This window comes from Aulonocara stuartgranti, assembly GCF_965226115.1.
Source record: "Aulonocara stuartgranti genome assembly, chromosome: 10".
Taxonomy (NCBI): domain Eukaryota; kingdom Metazoa; phylum Chordata; class Actinopteri; order Cichliformes; family Cichlidae; genus Aulonocara; species Aulonocara stuartgranti.
The window spans coordinates 6992691-7006541 of NC_138946.1; the positions used below are offsets into that span (position 1 = coordinate 6992691).

The 13851-nt window shown below is 42.2% G+C and overlaps 1 protein-coding gene across 2 annotated transcripts in view; it reads left to right on the forward strand.

The window, feature by feature from the left end:
• Positions 1 to 13851, forward strand: part of vps37d (VPS37D subunit of ESCRT-I) — a 47230-nt gene that overhangs the window by 18654 nt on the left and 14725 nt on the right. For both annotated transcript variants that reach the window (XM_082548448.1, XM_082548447.1), the window contains exon 3: positions 10048 to 10130. In XM_082548448.1, coding sequence (XP_082404574.1) covers positions 10048 to 10130 — 83 coding nt within the window. The remainder of the gene's footprint in view (positions 1 to 10047; positions 10131 to 13851) is intronic.

The following is a 13851-nucleotide window of genomic DNA, read 5'->3' on the forward strand; positions in this document are numbered from 1 at the left end:
CCCTGACAGTCTCACAGAAGTCTCTGTGATGGAGTTGCTTTAAAATCGATCTGAGAACAATCCCTCAAATATGAATCCAGCACTTTTCAACTACTCGATGTGTTTAAATCATCATTAACCATACCAAATATGTGATTGATTGATTGGCAAAATCACGTATAATCACTTTTGATTCTCCAAAAAATGATTTACAGTGCTTAGAATCAAAGATTGCGTTTATGGCATGAATTTAAAATAAAGATCAATCTGCATAAAGATCAGTCTGATCTTTCAGTTGAGCGGACTGACTTAAAGTGTAGGTAAAGCAGCTTGTTTCAGATGGTGACATAGCTGCACTGGTGCTTATTATAAATCAAATTAGGATTGTTTTGTACTGTGAATCATACTAAGCTACTCTGTTAGACGCCCAAGATTAAAAATATGAAGCAGAAAAGGGCAGAATCACGATCTTCCGACTGCACACACACCTCCAGGTTCACTCCCGCCCCCCACACACACCTCTACATGTGTCCGATGGGTAGGTTAGAGGAGCAGGTGGGCTTTTTGACTCACTGCTCTTTCAGAGCCCACGGGTCTTTTGCACTTTGCCCTGGTGCACTTCGTCGACCAAAATAGAAGATGCTAATCGCACCCACAATACCAGAGCCCAGGACCTACCACAGATCACTGTGCTTGTGCAGCAAGAGAAGGGACTTTCTGACTTTTGGTTGCCGCGATGCGTTATATCATACTGGTGTTGCTAACGATGCACACTTGCGGTGTCTCCTTGAAGGCATCCTTTTGTGTCACACTCTGCTGTAGACGTAAAGAGTGTCAGAGAGAAGTGTGAAGTCTAGGTTAAATGTCTGATCGTCTCTTTCAGAGAGTGAAAACAAGTTTCAAGGTGAGGAGAGATAAAACTGATCTCTCATTTTCATGTGCAGCGTTAAGGATGTTTCTGCCTGCCGATCACAGCGGGGACCTGCACTGCAGCAGTGCTTTTTGTGACTGCACACTTGTCTGCAGAGAATTGACTTCACAAACTATACACGCACCCAGCCCGTGGACTTCAAAGATGTATAGCTGCTCTTAAGATCTGTTAATCTGTTTAATTCTGTTAATCTGAACGTTTTCAGTTGGAGAAATGTTCCATCACTCATCTGTGTGACCTTCTCAGTCTCAGCTGAGCGCGACCTTATAGATGGCACAGCTGCAGAACGACCGAAACTAGCACCACCGACTAACCATGTGCGATGAGTCAGTTTCACGATCGGTAATATGGAAACTGTCACGACTATTGATCAGTGGCTGTGAGTGCTATTCACAGAGGTTTGGGCAATGGCGGTTGAATGGTTATTACATTGACTGCCTACTCAAACCAGCATTTCTGTCCAGGATGTGCACACAATGACTGTAAAGAGCCTGTGGGTGTAAATAGAGTCCTGGCCTGATGCTTAGCCAGAGGTTGTTATAATTCACAGAAGTCCTACTTGCACTCAACAGCGTACACTGTATTGCTCTGTTTGCACCGAGGGACCCGATCCCAGGGGTGGTAGCTTGTGTTGGGGTTTGAAAGACACAGAGACACAGTATCTCAGCTGTTCTCATACTCCTGACACATAAAGGATCATCACTGGTTTTCGCCTGGGCAGCAGTTATCCTTCTTCTCTCCTGATTCGCCTCGGGCGTTCGTTAAAAGTGTCCTCCTAGCAGGTTAGGTCTGCAGTATAAGATAACACAGTGAAAAATTAACCACCTTCATTATACTGAAGGTCGAACTTGAAGTTAGCTTACTAATCCTCTAATCCTACTGATTTCAGCTTCTTCCTCCACTTTACGGGAAAGATTTAACTCTGTTTAATGTACCTCAGTGCTCGGCGGTGCCTCAGCGGGGTCTGTTAACATGTTGACATCAGCTGTTTGCTGAGAGCTTGTTTCTTTGCCTTCACGGTAACTGTCACACCGATCAGTGTTCCCGCAGCACCAGGCCGATAACAACACGATGCTGGTTTTGACTGCACATCATCTCAGATCAGTGTAGAGGATTTTAATGCTGATGCGAACCTGCCCCGACTCCGTGGGCGTCCGTGTAGTCGGAGCTTTAAGGGGCATCGGTGCCCGACGAGTCGAGTCGATCTGGGTAATTTGTTTTGGCTGTTGAACTGCAGACCAGTCCAGACCGAATATAAATAAATAAAACGGTGATTTTTTTTAAAACGTGTTCAGTGCTGCGTGTGCAGACGGAGCCGTGACACTGTGTGGAGATGAAATATGATGCTGAGAACAGAAGATTCAGTTAAATGTTAACCTTCATGCGACCAGGAGTCATTTATATCTTTGACCATTAATTCATCAAACCACCTCTCCTACAACTTCCCATAGTTTATTTTACAGGATTTGGCCCATTGATAAGAGGATAAACTTTTTTGTTTTTATTTCATTGATATTTTCAATTTTCTTTTTTTGTTTCTGCACAACATATTTTAAATATCATGTTTGTTTAGATTTAGTAATTTTGAAATGGACCATTTTGCCACAAGCAGCAGACATGGCTCTATTACACAGTCTTGTTCAGCTTTCAAACTAAATCCAAATCACATCAGTTAAAATTGCCCGTTAACATTTTTTCCAGATTCAAAGCTCACTATAAAAATGCTTTTTTTTTTTTTTTCCTCCCCTTGTCTGGCCGGCAGTTTAAAATTCCAACCGTCTAACTTGCTTAACGGAAAAAGAACAAATTATTAACAAATTAGAACTGGAATCAGATATTTTTAGGCATTTTAATTAATGACTGATTGCGTCCTCAGTTAGCGATTAACCCTCAAGCAACAGTCCTTATTTTAAAGGCTCTTGTTTGTATTTATCTTGCCCGCACATATTCAGAAATTATTTGATGTAATAATCGTAGTTTTCAATCATTTTTATGCATAATGGCGTTAACGAGACAAATTCCAACATCAGCTTTGTTGCTTTCGTTCACTTGGGCCATGAAGTGTCTGCCTCAAGGCCTCTGCAGCCATAAAGCTGCCAACTTTAGCTCTGTTAGCCTCGGTTCACTGCAGAATATCGCAATGCACAAGGAGACGTGGAAAATTAAAGGCTAATGTTATAAATGAAATCTGAAATCTTAAAATCTTAATCACAACTCAGCATTGGCGAAAATGAATTTTCTTCAACTTTAATCACCAAGTAGTTTTATCCTTAGTGAAAAGTGTGCTTATTCCTTTTTGTCTATAAGTAGACTGTCTGAGATTTCAGTCGCCTCCCCGATACAGTGGAAGTGAAGGAAGTTTAATCCTGACACCACAGAAAATGACTCCAAGGAAAAATTTTAAATTCTATCTCCTTAATAAATGAAACCAAAATTGCCTTGAATGTGTATTTCTTCCTTTGAAGAAGAGGGGAAGTGTAATCTTTGTGAACTGACCCTTTAACAGCAAAACGCCAAAGCGAGGTCATGCCGGTCCGTCCATCTGTGAGCCCAGCCCTCTGTTCACTCGCCTGTTCCCAGAGGAGGATTTAAAATGTTTTGGTGACCTGCTGAACTGTGTTTACGGTTCAACTAGAGACTCTGCTAAGAAAGAAATGTTTAGTTTAAAGGTTTATCTCACTTTCTGCTGTGTTTAGTCTAATTAGGAAGCAAAACTTGATTTACGTAACATTAAATTCCAGATGGAGCACAGTGTGCTGCACAAAGTGTGAACTACCACTGAGCATGCAGGAAAAAAATAAAAGAAGTGAACCTTTTCAAAGCCTGAACGTTAAAATAATTTTTTTTAAAATTTAGTGCTTATTACACCTTCAGACATATTAAAAAATGAAATGAAATTCAATTTGCAAATATTGGCTGAAGTATAAAGGGTAAAGGCAGCTTCACGTTTCCAGAAACAGTTTCAGTAGAGCACAGTCGCAGTGTTGAAGTAAAGAAATCAAAACACAGAGTGATTAAAAATGAGGGTTGGGTTTTTAAATTGATCAAAGGGACCGCGAATAACTTCAAGGAGATCATTTTTAAAGTCTTTTGAGTCTTTTACTTCCTGCTTTTTTCTGCTCCCTCCTTTGATTGTCTGCCTCGCCCTCATAACTCACCTGCGTTTAAGTATTTCCACCTCCGCTTCCTTCCTGTGGATCAGCCCCTCGCGCCTCAGGCTTCTTGTGCCAAAACAAACAAGACGGCTTGTTTCAGACAGGATGAACTGAAGTCCAGGAATAAGACAGACAAGGATTATTTTGAACTCTGAATCATGATCTACTAGAATCCAAGAATTAAAATATGGAGCTGGAAATGAGAGAAGTAGAAGTAGACAGAGGATTAAGAGTTACTATAGCAGAGCAGTCACAGCAAATACACACTGCTGTATTCACATGGTTACATACAGCATCTGTACTGAGGTGAACCCATGCCAGGCGATGCAAATGGATACAAATTTGCAATCTGCATTTGCTTCACGCTGGGTCTTAAAAGCCCATCAGCTTGGATTTTCCCATAGATTGTCCTGACAGCGCGGTTAAGGACAGTCTTGCTCTAAATGCTCATCACGCGGTGTTATGAGTGAAGAGTAGAAGCTAAAACGACATCATTTTTGAGTTAAACATACTGCTCCTTTCTTTTTTTCTTTTTAGCTTTGGGAAGAAGATGTTCACCTCTGCACTTCCCTCTATTAACCAGCCTGACCTCTAGGGCTCTTACATGTTAAATTGCTTTCAGGTTTGTGAGTGGGAGTAGGAGTAAAATGATTTTCACTTTCAGCCTGCACTCCTAAACGTCCCTTTCAGCAGTTTGATTTATCTCAGATGAAGCAGCATCCACAGATGACACTGAAATTCCTGCAAAGTGGCGTTTCATAATTGAGCTGTGCACTGACAGAGGTATGATTCGTATCTCTGCCTTATTGCCATTTTAGCTGGAAGAAATTTGGAGACATCTACTAACAGATGGCATGATGTCGATTTCGGAGGGACTTAATTTTACTGAAAATTGTTTGCGGCATCACACAAGATGAATAGTAGATAGACGGATTCTGTTTGCTTTTAGTGTGAAGCGTCCACAGGAGGGCAAAAAAAAGGGAGGCTTGGGAAAAAGAGTCACAGTGCGACTGCTTCGGCGCCTCATTGTCTCAGATCAGCTCCCAGGCAGGACGTGCGACTCCCATCGTCGATAGCATTCACTCGTTAGTACAGCTGACAGCAGCCTCCAGGTCCACTCCCACCCCCCCCATCAGCTCCTGAATGTAGGCCACATACAGCTGCTCTAAGAGCATTTGTTTGCTTGGCTGTCACCTCTCATTGCACCCCCATCTCCCAGCATCTGCAGCGTGGGGTCAGCTGCAGGGCCATGCCTGCTTTTCACTACACCTGAGCGGATGTTTGCGAGCACTAGAACGTAGCGTGGCGTGATAGATTATTAATGGGGAGGTGACGGTAGTATCCGTCTGTTAAGCGATGGAGTAAAGACCCCGTTTTCAGGTCCAAGTATCTCCGGTGATGTTCAAACAGTTTAAGACTCAAGCGTACTTCATACTTCAGTAGGACATCTTCAGCCTAAAAAGAAAATAGTTGCTCTCGGGCCAACTAGGTTTAGAATCTGGACCTTTTCACTGTGAATAATCCAAAAACATGCCGAAAAACAGTTACTGACTAACCTCATTGTCGATTGGCTCAGACGTCCTCTTGGCCTGAAGTTTCCGGCGTCGTCTTCCTGCCATATGATGGCATCTCTCTGTGCCCATTTGGACTATTTCTAACCATCAGAAGTGCCTCACCATGTGTTTGCTTTTGGGAACTCAAGGAGTGTTTAGACCTGGAATCAGCTAATAGTGCCAGCTTAGCTCTGATGAAGCTTTTCATATCAGAATCCCAGTAACGATGATTATCGCATTTAAAGATGCGTGACTGACTTCACTGCTTGGGTGCTGACATTCAGTAAGAGCAAGCGAAGGGGAAGCGACTGCCTTGAACGCATTGTCTACTACTCCCTCCCCCCCCAATACAACTAGATGGGGGGTAGGATTTTCCCGAGGGGCTCAGAGTTATTACTGTGACCTTTATTTGCCCCTTGGTTTCGACTGAACCCGGTCTGACTTGTGTGGGGGGGGGATTAGCGTGGCTGTCATATCGTCTCTCGGAGGGACAAGACACTTTGCAGTCAGCTGGGTCAGTTTGTTCGCAGTGACGACCGACTGTGATCCCCAGGAGGTGAACACATGCTGCGAGAGCAGCACTACATGCATATTTATGTTTGCACGCTGTACCAGTTTGTGATGATGGCCGGCAGTTGGGTGTACCATTAGGGATACTTTCTCTTTTTTAATTACATAATCAAATTATATTAAATCAAAACTCAAATGGAAACCTCTAATTTGAGAGTTTTTAGACATTTTTGTGTTTATTACTAAAGGCATCTTCAAATAAAACGAGGAGTTTGTCTGTGGGATGCGATCTGAACCTCATTTTGTTTTCATTTGGGCAAATTGGCACCGTTAGAAGTGCGGCAGATTAGCTGTTTGCAGTCCTTGTTTACACTAGGCTCATAGACATGCAAATGGCTTTGATGCCAAAGAGAAATGATTATTCTGAGGCAAGTGCTACAGTTATGAGCCTCTCGTTTTTTTCTTTGATTTCCAGGAGATTTAAGGAGTTTTATTCACAATCGGCTTCAAAGATAATGACATCCTCTGGCAAGTGAGAGTCGCGCCAAATCTAAAAATAAGTGTATCAGTTCTGTGTGTTCAGTTTTGACTGCGAGGAGTGTCGTTTTATGCAGATTTTGGCAGCTACACTCCCAAATTCCTGAATTACCTCCGTCTGTGTCACAACCCCTGCTGTTCAGAGGCAGGGGGAATCATTTGGCACAAACTACAATCAGTAACCAGTAGCTGGTTTTAAAGCGTCTGCATGCACATTTCCTTTTAACCTCTGAGTAACTTTAGCTCATAAGTGTCCATCACAGAAGGAAAATGTGAGCTTTGCCAGCCAAAAGTTGGAAACTGGAGGAAATAAGAAGATTTTATGGACAACACTGTGCAGAATATGTTGTAGTTTTTGGAAGCTCAAGGCAAACAAACCACACAACTGTGTAGCCCTTCAATAACACAAGAGACATTAAAAGAGAAACGGGGGCACTGAGAGATTTATGAGTAGGTTTTCTTGTTAACCAAGAAAAAAGACTTGAATGTTTTACAAGAGTGTCCTGGTCAACAAAGACAGTAGTACAGTCATAAATATTATAAATTAGTAGGATGTATGTCCACATTTAAATCTATACACCACTTAAGTACAGGCAGTAAAAATGAAATACAGCAACTATCAAATTTATGACCTTCAGTGTTGCTTACTAAGTTATTCATTTTTAATCACGACTTTTATTCCAGAAACAACAGTGATAATATTCATGCAAAACATTAAAAGCCTGGAGTAACTACATCCAAGTCACTTAAAATCACCTAAAATTCATTGAGATCAGTTCCTTCAGTTTTATTTCATTCTGCAGCCGTTTTTTCAGATTTAGTGTCAACCTTTGGGACAGAGAGAAGAAATGGGTGAAGGAGTCTTTGGGGGGAGTTCAGCAAAGCAATAGATGCTGCTTTATGAACTCCAAACTGAGAAACGTTTAAGGTGATTGTGATGATGTACTGATTCTCTGGTTTCCTGTTTGTAATGTGGACAAGCATGGCATTTGTTCAAGTCATAAACAGCGCTGTAAAGCTGCATTTTTATTTTATTTATTTTTCAATGGCCACCAAGGAACCAGTCATCTGGATGGAAAAAGACTGCTGTCAGTGGGAAAAGCTTTCTTCATGAGTTTCTTAGTCTTTAATCAGAAAGGAAGAATCCTGGGGGCGTGCTGGTTGGCAAGTAGCTTGTTGGTCACAAGATGTTTGCCCATTAGTTGGGTAGCCGCCTCTGAGAGCCTCTCAGAGCCGCCTCTGACTTGATGTGAGGTGAAAACACCAAAATGGAAATGCAGAAAAAGCACCGCTGGTTTTTAATCACTTTGTTAAACTTTATAACTTTGTTATTCGTTTTTTATGTGCACAAAAAAAAAAAACTGGTAATGCCAACCAAATGTAACAGTTGTACATTTGGTCTTGAATATATGCAGACTACTGGCTCCAGTATAACCACCATGCTGGTCTTTGGAAGTCAACGGCGACGTCACCACAGCTGTGTACCATTTATACCAGCACTGGATTATGAATTATGGAGTTTTCAAACTGTTGCAACGTTTCCCGCTGTATAATCTTTAAATCTAAATATCAGAGCTTCTGTGCTGATAGATGATTTAAAATGGCAGCAAAAACTGAACCAACCATACCTTTTGTATATTCAGCGGCAGCAGCACAATGTGTCACGGCGAGTGAGATGAGCCGCGTGGAAGAAATAAAGGAGGATACGAACGCAGGCACTTGTAAAGGTGTGAGGGTGGTTTATTAAACAGAAAGTAAAAATGGGCAAATGGAACAGAAGGCTATCTAAACTGAGAACAACTAAACTAGTGAACACAAACCAGGACATGAACATGAAGGCGGCGGAGGATGACGACGGAGAACACACAGACGAACCAGCGACTATAATGACAGAAGACACGACTTAAATACACTCAGAGAAACACAGGTAGATTACACACAGGTGGGGGACACAGCTGGGAGTAATTAACGAGACAAGACAAGGGAGGTAACCTGAACACACTCACATGAGACGCAGACCTTCACAATAAAACAGGAAACAAGAAATCACTACACAAAGACGCAGACTCGACACTGAGAGACAGACAGAATATAACACATGGAACCTTAACTAAACTAAACGTGAGACACAACCGAAGAACAAATCCTTAAACGTGAATAAACAGAAACATGGAATTCAAATAATAACCAACAAATCACAAAGGTAACAAAACGATCATTCAAGAATAAACCAAAAATATAATAAACACAGAATGCTGGGTCGAACCGACCCAGAACCGTGGCAGTATGTGCCAGGTTACAAAAATCCAAGTGGTCGACAAACCCCCAGAACAATACCAAACCGATGGCTAGTGCCAGCAGAGGTGACCCTAACCCGTACAGAAGAACAGCGAGCATAATGAATCTTTCCCTTGAGGAGCAACTTGTCTCTCTTTGCTCTCTGTCCGAAAAAAGGAAGCAGACGTCATCCTTCCACCCACCAGTCTGGTGTTCGTGATAGTTTCACTCGCATGACTGTTGCGCAGTGCTGCTGTGTCATCACAGCACTGTCTCCTTTCATTTTTAAGGTTGTAAACATGGTAATCTTTTCCCATCTCTGCCTTTCAAACGGGTGCACGACGTGAGCGTGGCACCACTGTGGTTCATTAGACACTCGCCTTCACCTTGAAGTCCATATTAGTGATTTAGGCCTACAACCTGTCCGATCATCTGACTTCGTCATTGTTGAGATTTTTCCAGATGTCAAACCATTAAATTAGAGCGTTATTATTAGATTTTTAACATTAAAGGAGTGTTGAGCATTCATCAGCCTCTGACAGTTTGCTGACACGTTAAAATGTCGAAACATAATCTTGTCAGCCATCACGTCGCCGCTTACTCGCTTAGATGCGATGCTGATGTGAGCCGGTTTAAATCCTTTGGTGGCATTTGCATTTATTTGTGATGCAGTTCTTACGATTCTGTGAGCTGCTGTCTTCGTCTTTTTATTTAAGAGTTTCCTGCATTTGTTTTTATCATATTGACAGAGACTTAAATCATTTATGTACTTGTCAATAGTAAATGCAAATGAGAAAATGAGAGACTGGCAAGAATGAGCCCCCGGATCAGCCTGACCTCGTGGTCAAACCAAACTGCAACCGGTTTCCCAAAATAGCTCAAAGTAGAATATTTACAGCCCCTGTTTCCCCTTTTTACTAGCCAGAAAACGCCCACCCCATCACCAGCGTCTCCTCGTCAGCACATACCCTAAAGGCTCTTTGTGATTTGGAAAATAATTTTCTCTACTGTGGTTTCTTGGTTTCTGGATCTTTTTTTTTCTTCTTTTCCAGCTCCCTTTAAAGTAATCTTCATGCATCCATGTTGTTTCTCTTTGTCGTTGCAGAGGCTCATGTGCAGAAGCACAGCCTGCAGACGGCGCAGAACCTCCTGCAGGAAGAGGTGGCACGTGCAGAGGAGCATTCAGAGGTAAAAACACACAGACGCGCAAAAGCTGTGAAAACTGAGCTGGTTTCTCTTGTTCTTGCAGAGAATCAAACAGTCTTTCATCACGTTGGCAGCACTCTTGCGGCTGCCTCTCAAAAGCCTTTAGTCTAGCTGACAGCCCACCCTCTTCTGTACAGTCTGATCTCGAAAGCCACGAGGCATGCTGTACATACAGTGAGCTCTACCCACTTCACCAAAGCAGCCTCAGCAGCGATGCCCCCACGTACACGTGTTTAGTCAGCACTGCATTCAAACTGCTGCCTCTCTGTTAATTGCCCTTTTTCTGCAATAGCTACCAAGTGTCCTTGCACCATTGAATTCTGAAGACAGGGCTCAAATCCATTTAGCTGCAGGCAGAAAGGAGGGAAGAAGCACAATATCCTAGATGAGAAAAGACAGAATTTAGCTCAACATAGATCAATGTGAAGATTAATGTGAGGCTTCAGAAAGCGATTAAGGAAAGACAGAAAATGTTTTTATCTTTCCAGACTTTTCTCCCGACCCTCTTGTTTATCCTAACCTGACTGTCATAGACTAGAATATGCAGTCCATGCCACTGCAAAACAGGCGTTGTCTCGATCCCTTTCTGGAGATTTGCAGAGATTTTTTTTTTAAGTTAAGGATTAAGAAAACAGAGCAGACATGTCTGCAGGAGACGTACAGGTCTGTCTCACCTCAGTCCATCACAAATATACACCTAAACCTATCATGTATGATCACTGGCCACTTTACTGGGTACACCTTTAGCATCTTTTCCAATCACCTCAATGTCAACCCTTGTCGTGTTGTTTGTGTCGCATAAAAATTACATCACAGGACTTTTGGGCCACCCACATCGAGGTGGCACTGTCACTACCCGATCCGTACCGGAAACCCGATCGGTACCCCGCATGCGCGAAAGGTTTCTACTTCCGGTCGTAGCGTTTTACGATAGTTATGGGTCAGAGTATCTGTTAAGATGTTAAAAATAACAAGTATATCTTAAAATGTTTGCAATAATGAAGCATTTCAGTACAATGTAGACAAAAACGAAAAATAAAAAGAAAGTTACGGATCAGGACTCTCCGATCCTTACTGCGCATGTGTAAAGTCTGACCGTACAAATCGGGTCTACCCGATCCGTACCGCGCATGTGCAGATGTTTTCTTCTTCTTCTGTTCGTTTAATGGCAGTTTACTCCCCAGTGTACGAGGATACCGCCACCTGCTGACCGAGCGAATAAACCCTATTATAAACTGATTTATCGTCATTACAAACGTGTGTTAAATCTGATTTAGCGATAGTCGAGTGTGTTTATGCTTGTCTGTGAGGAGAGGATTGTTGGAATAGTGATGATGATGTGCGCTATCACTGTCAATTGTCAGTAAACACTTCATCTGGCTGATGAATCTACACGTGAGATATTACAAAGTCTGCATTATTAACTCTGTAATTAGGCGCCATTCTTCTTATTTTACGGCGCTGTTGCTCAATCGGGGGACGCTCTCTGTTGAGGAGAAAAGCATGAATTTCTTTGTATACGGATTATCCATTGTTTAAATGTCCCGGGCAGTCGAAAAGGAGGCAGAGCTGTTGAGAAATGCTAGGAGCTAACTGGGCGCTAACCGCATCATTCAAATATATTGAATGTCGCAAAGAGAGGAAGTGACGTAAGATTTGCGCATGCGGGGTACCGATCGGGTTTCCGGTACAGATCGGGTAGTGACAGGCACTAAATTGTAATGGAAAACATCCAAAACTCAAACACTGCTAGTGAAAAAGAAGCATGTGATAGTAACGTGTTGTCTTCAGAATTGCCTTAATTAAGGCTACGTTCACACTGCAGGCGAAAGCGCATCAAATCCGATTTTTTTTTGACCCTATGCGACCCATATCTGATCATGGTATGACAGTGTGAACGGCACAAATCCGATATTTTCAAATCCGATCTGGGTCACTTTCGTATGTGGTACTGAATCCGATACATATCCGATGTTTTAGAAAGCGACTGCTGTTTGAACGGTCATGTCGCATTAAATCCGTCTTTTACGTCACTGACACGAGACAGACGCCAATTATCAGCGCCGGAGAAGACATCACGAACGCTTCCTGGCCATCCAGTGTAGATATCAGTGAAACTGTTGGGAAGACAATGTTGGAGAAACATGAACATTTTATTTGTACTGTATAATCTGCAGATTCTGACAGAAATCTGCAGCTATCCTTTGAAGCACCGCTCCTCTACAACAGCAATAAGGATCATTATTAGGTTATTTACATTATTATGTAAATAACAAAATGACTTAAAGCAAAAATTGGGAAACGTAAAGTCCGAAGTCTTTATATTAACGGCCATTAGTCAAACAATATTGTTTGGTCTGGGTCTAAACAGAGCGCGCTGTGTGTGACGTCTTCTTTTGCGCACGCGGGCCGCTTTGAGCGTTCACACTAGAGCGCGTTTGCTGTCACATTTTATTTGTAGTGTGAACAAGCAGACAAAAAAAATCGGATTTGATCAAAAAATCGGAATTGAGCATCAAGACCTGCAGTGTGAACGTAGCCTTAGATTCAACAAGGTGCTGGTAACATTTCTCAGATTTTGGTCCACATGGACACGATAGCATCGTACAGATTTGTCAGCTGCACATCCATGATGTGAATCTCCTGTTCCCCTACATCCCAGAGGTGCTCTATTGGATTGAGCTCTTGTGACTGTGGAGTCCATTTGAGTACAGACAACTAATTATGATGTTAAGAAACCAATGTGAGATGATCTGAGTTTTATCACATGGCATGCTATCCTGCTGGAAGCAGCCATCGAAGATGGCAACACTGTGGTTAAAAGGTTGGACGTGTTCAGCAGTAGTACTCGAGTAGGCTGTGGTTTTTAAACAATGGTCAACTGATACTGAAGGGCAGAACGTGTGTCAATAAAATATCCCCAGTGTTCTGTCTCCTCCAGTTCTAGTGAGCCTGTGTGAACTGCAGCATCAGCTTTCTGTTCTTCACTGACAGCAGTGGCACTCGTGTGGTCTTCTGCTGCTGTAACCCATCTGCAAGTTTTGACATGTTGTGCATTCAGAGATGCAGTTACTCAAGTGTTTATGAGTTCATGTTGCCTTTCCCTGCACAGAAAGTCCCAGTAAATCAGCCAATCACCAATAACCTTTCTGATGTTCAGTTTAAACTTGAGCAGGTCGCCATGTTATTGGCTGATTAGATATTTGCATGAGCAATGAAGAGATATACCTAATGAAGTGACCAGTGAGTGTACGTCTGTTCCAAACATAAGGGATCAATCTCCTTAATTGCCAAAAAGTTGATGCTCCTTCCTACTTAATTCCTTACTGTGCGTGGCCAAATCCTATGACTCACTAAAATGTAAATAGTTTCCAAATAACTCTAAATTCCCTCTGTGTTGGTGGGGTGATCCCAAACAGCTGCCTGTTGACTTTAAAAGGAGAAATGGGCTGTCTTGTAAATTAAACTTGATAAATATTTGTAAGTAAAAACTTTAGTTTAAAAGATTCGCCACTGTCATGGTTCTGGGTCCGTCGGACCCAGTAGTTTGAGTTTTATTATGTTTTGGTTTTAGTTTGCATCAGGGATTGTTTTCTTGTTCTCTTGTAGTGTTGATTATGATGATGTTTATTATTTGAGTTTCATGTTTCTGTGGTGTTTAGGATTTGTTCTTCAGTTGTGTCTGCTTAGTATTTGTCTAGCT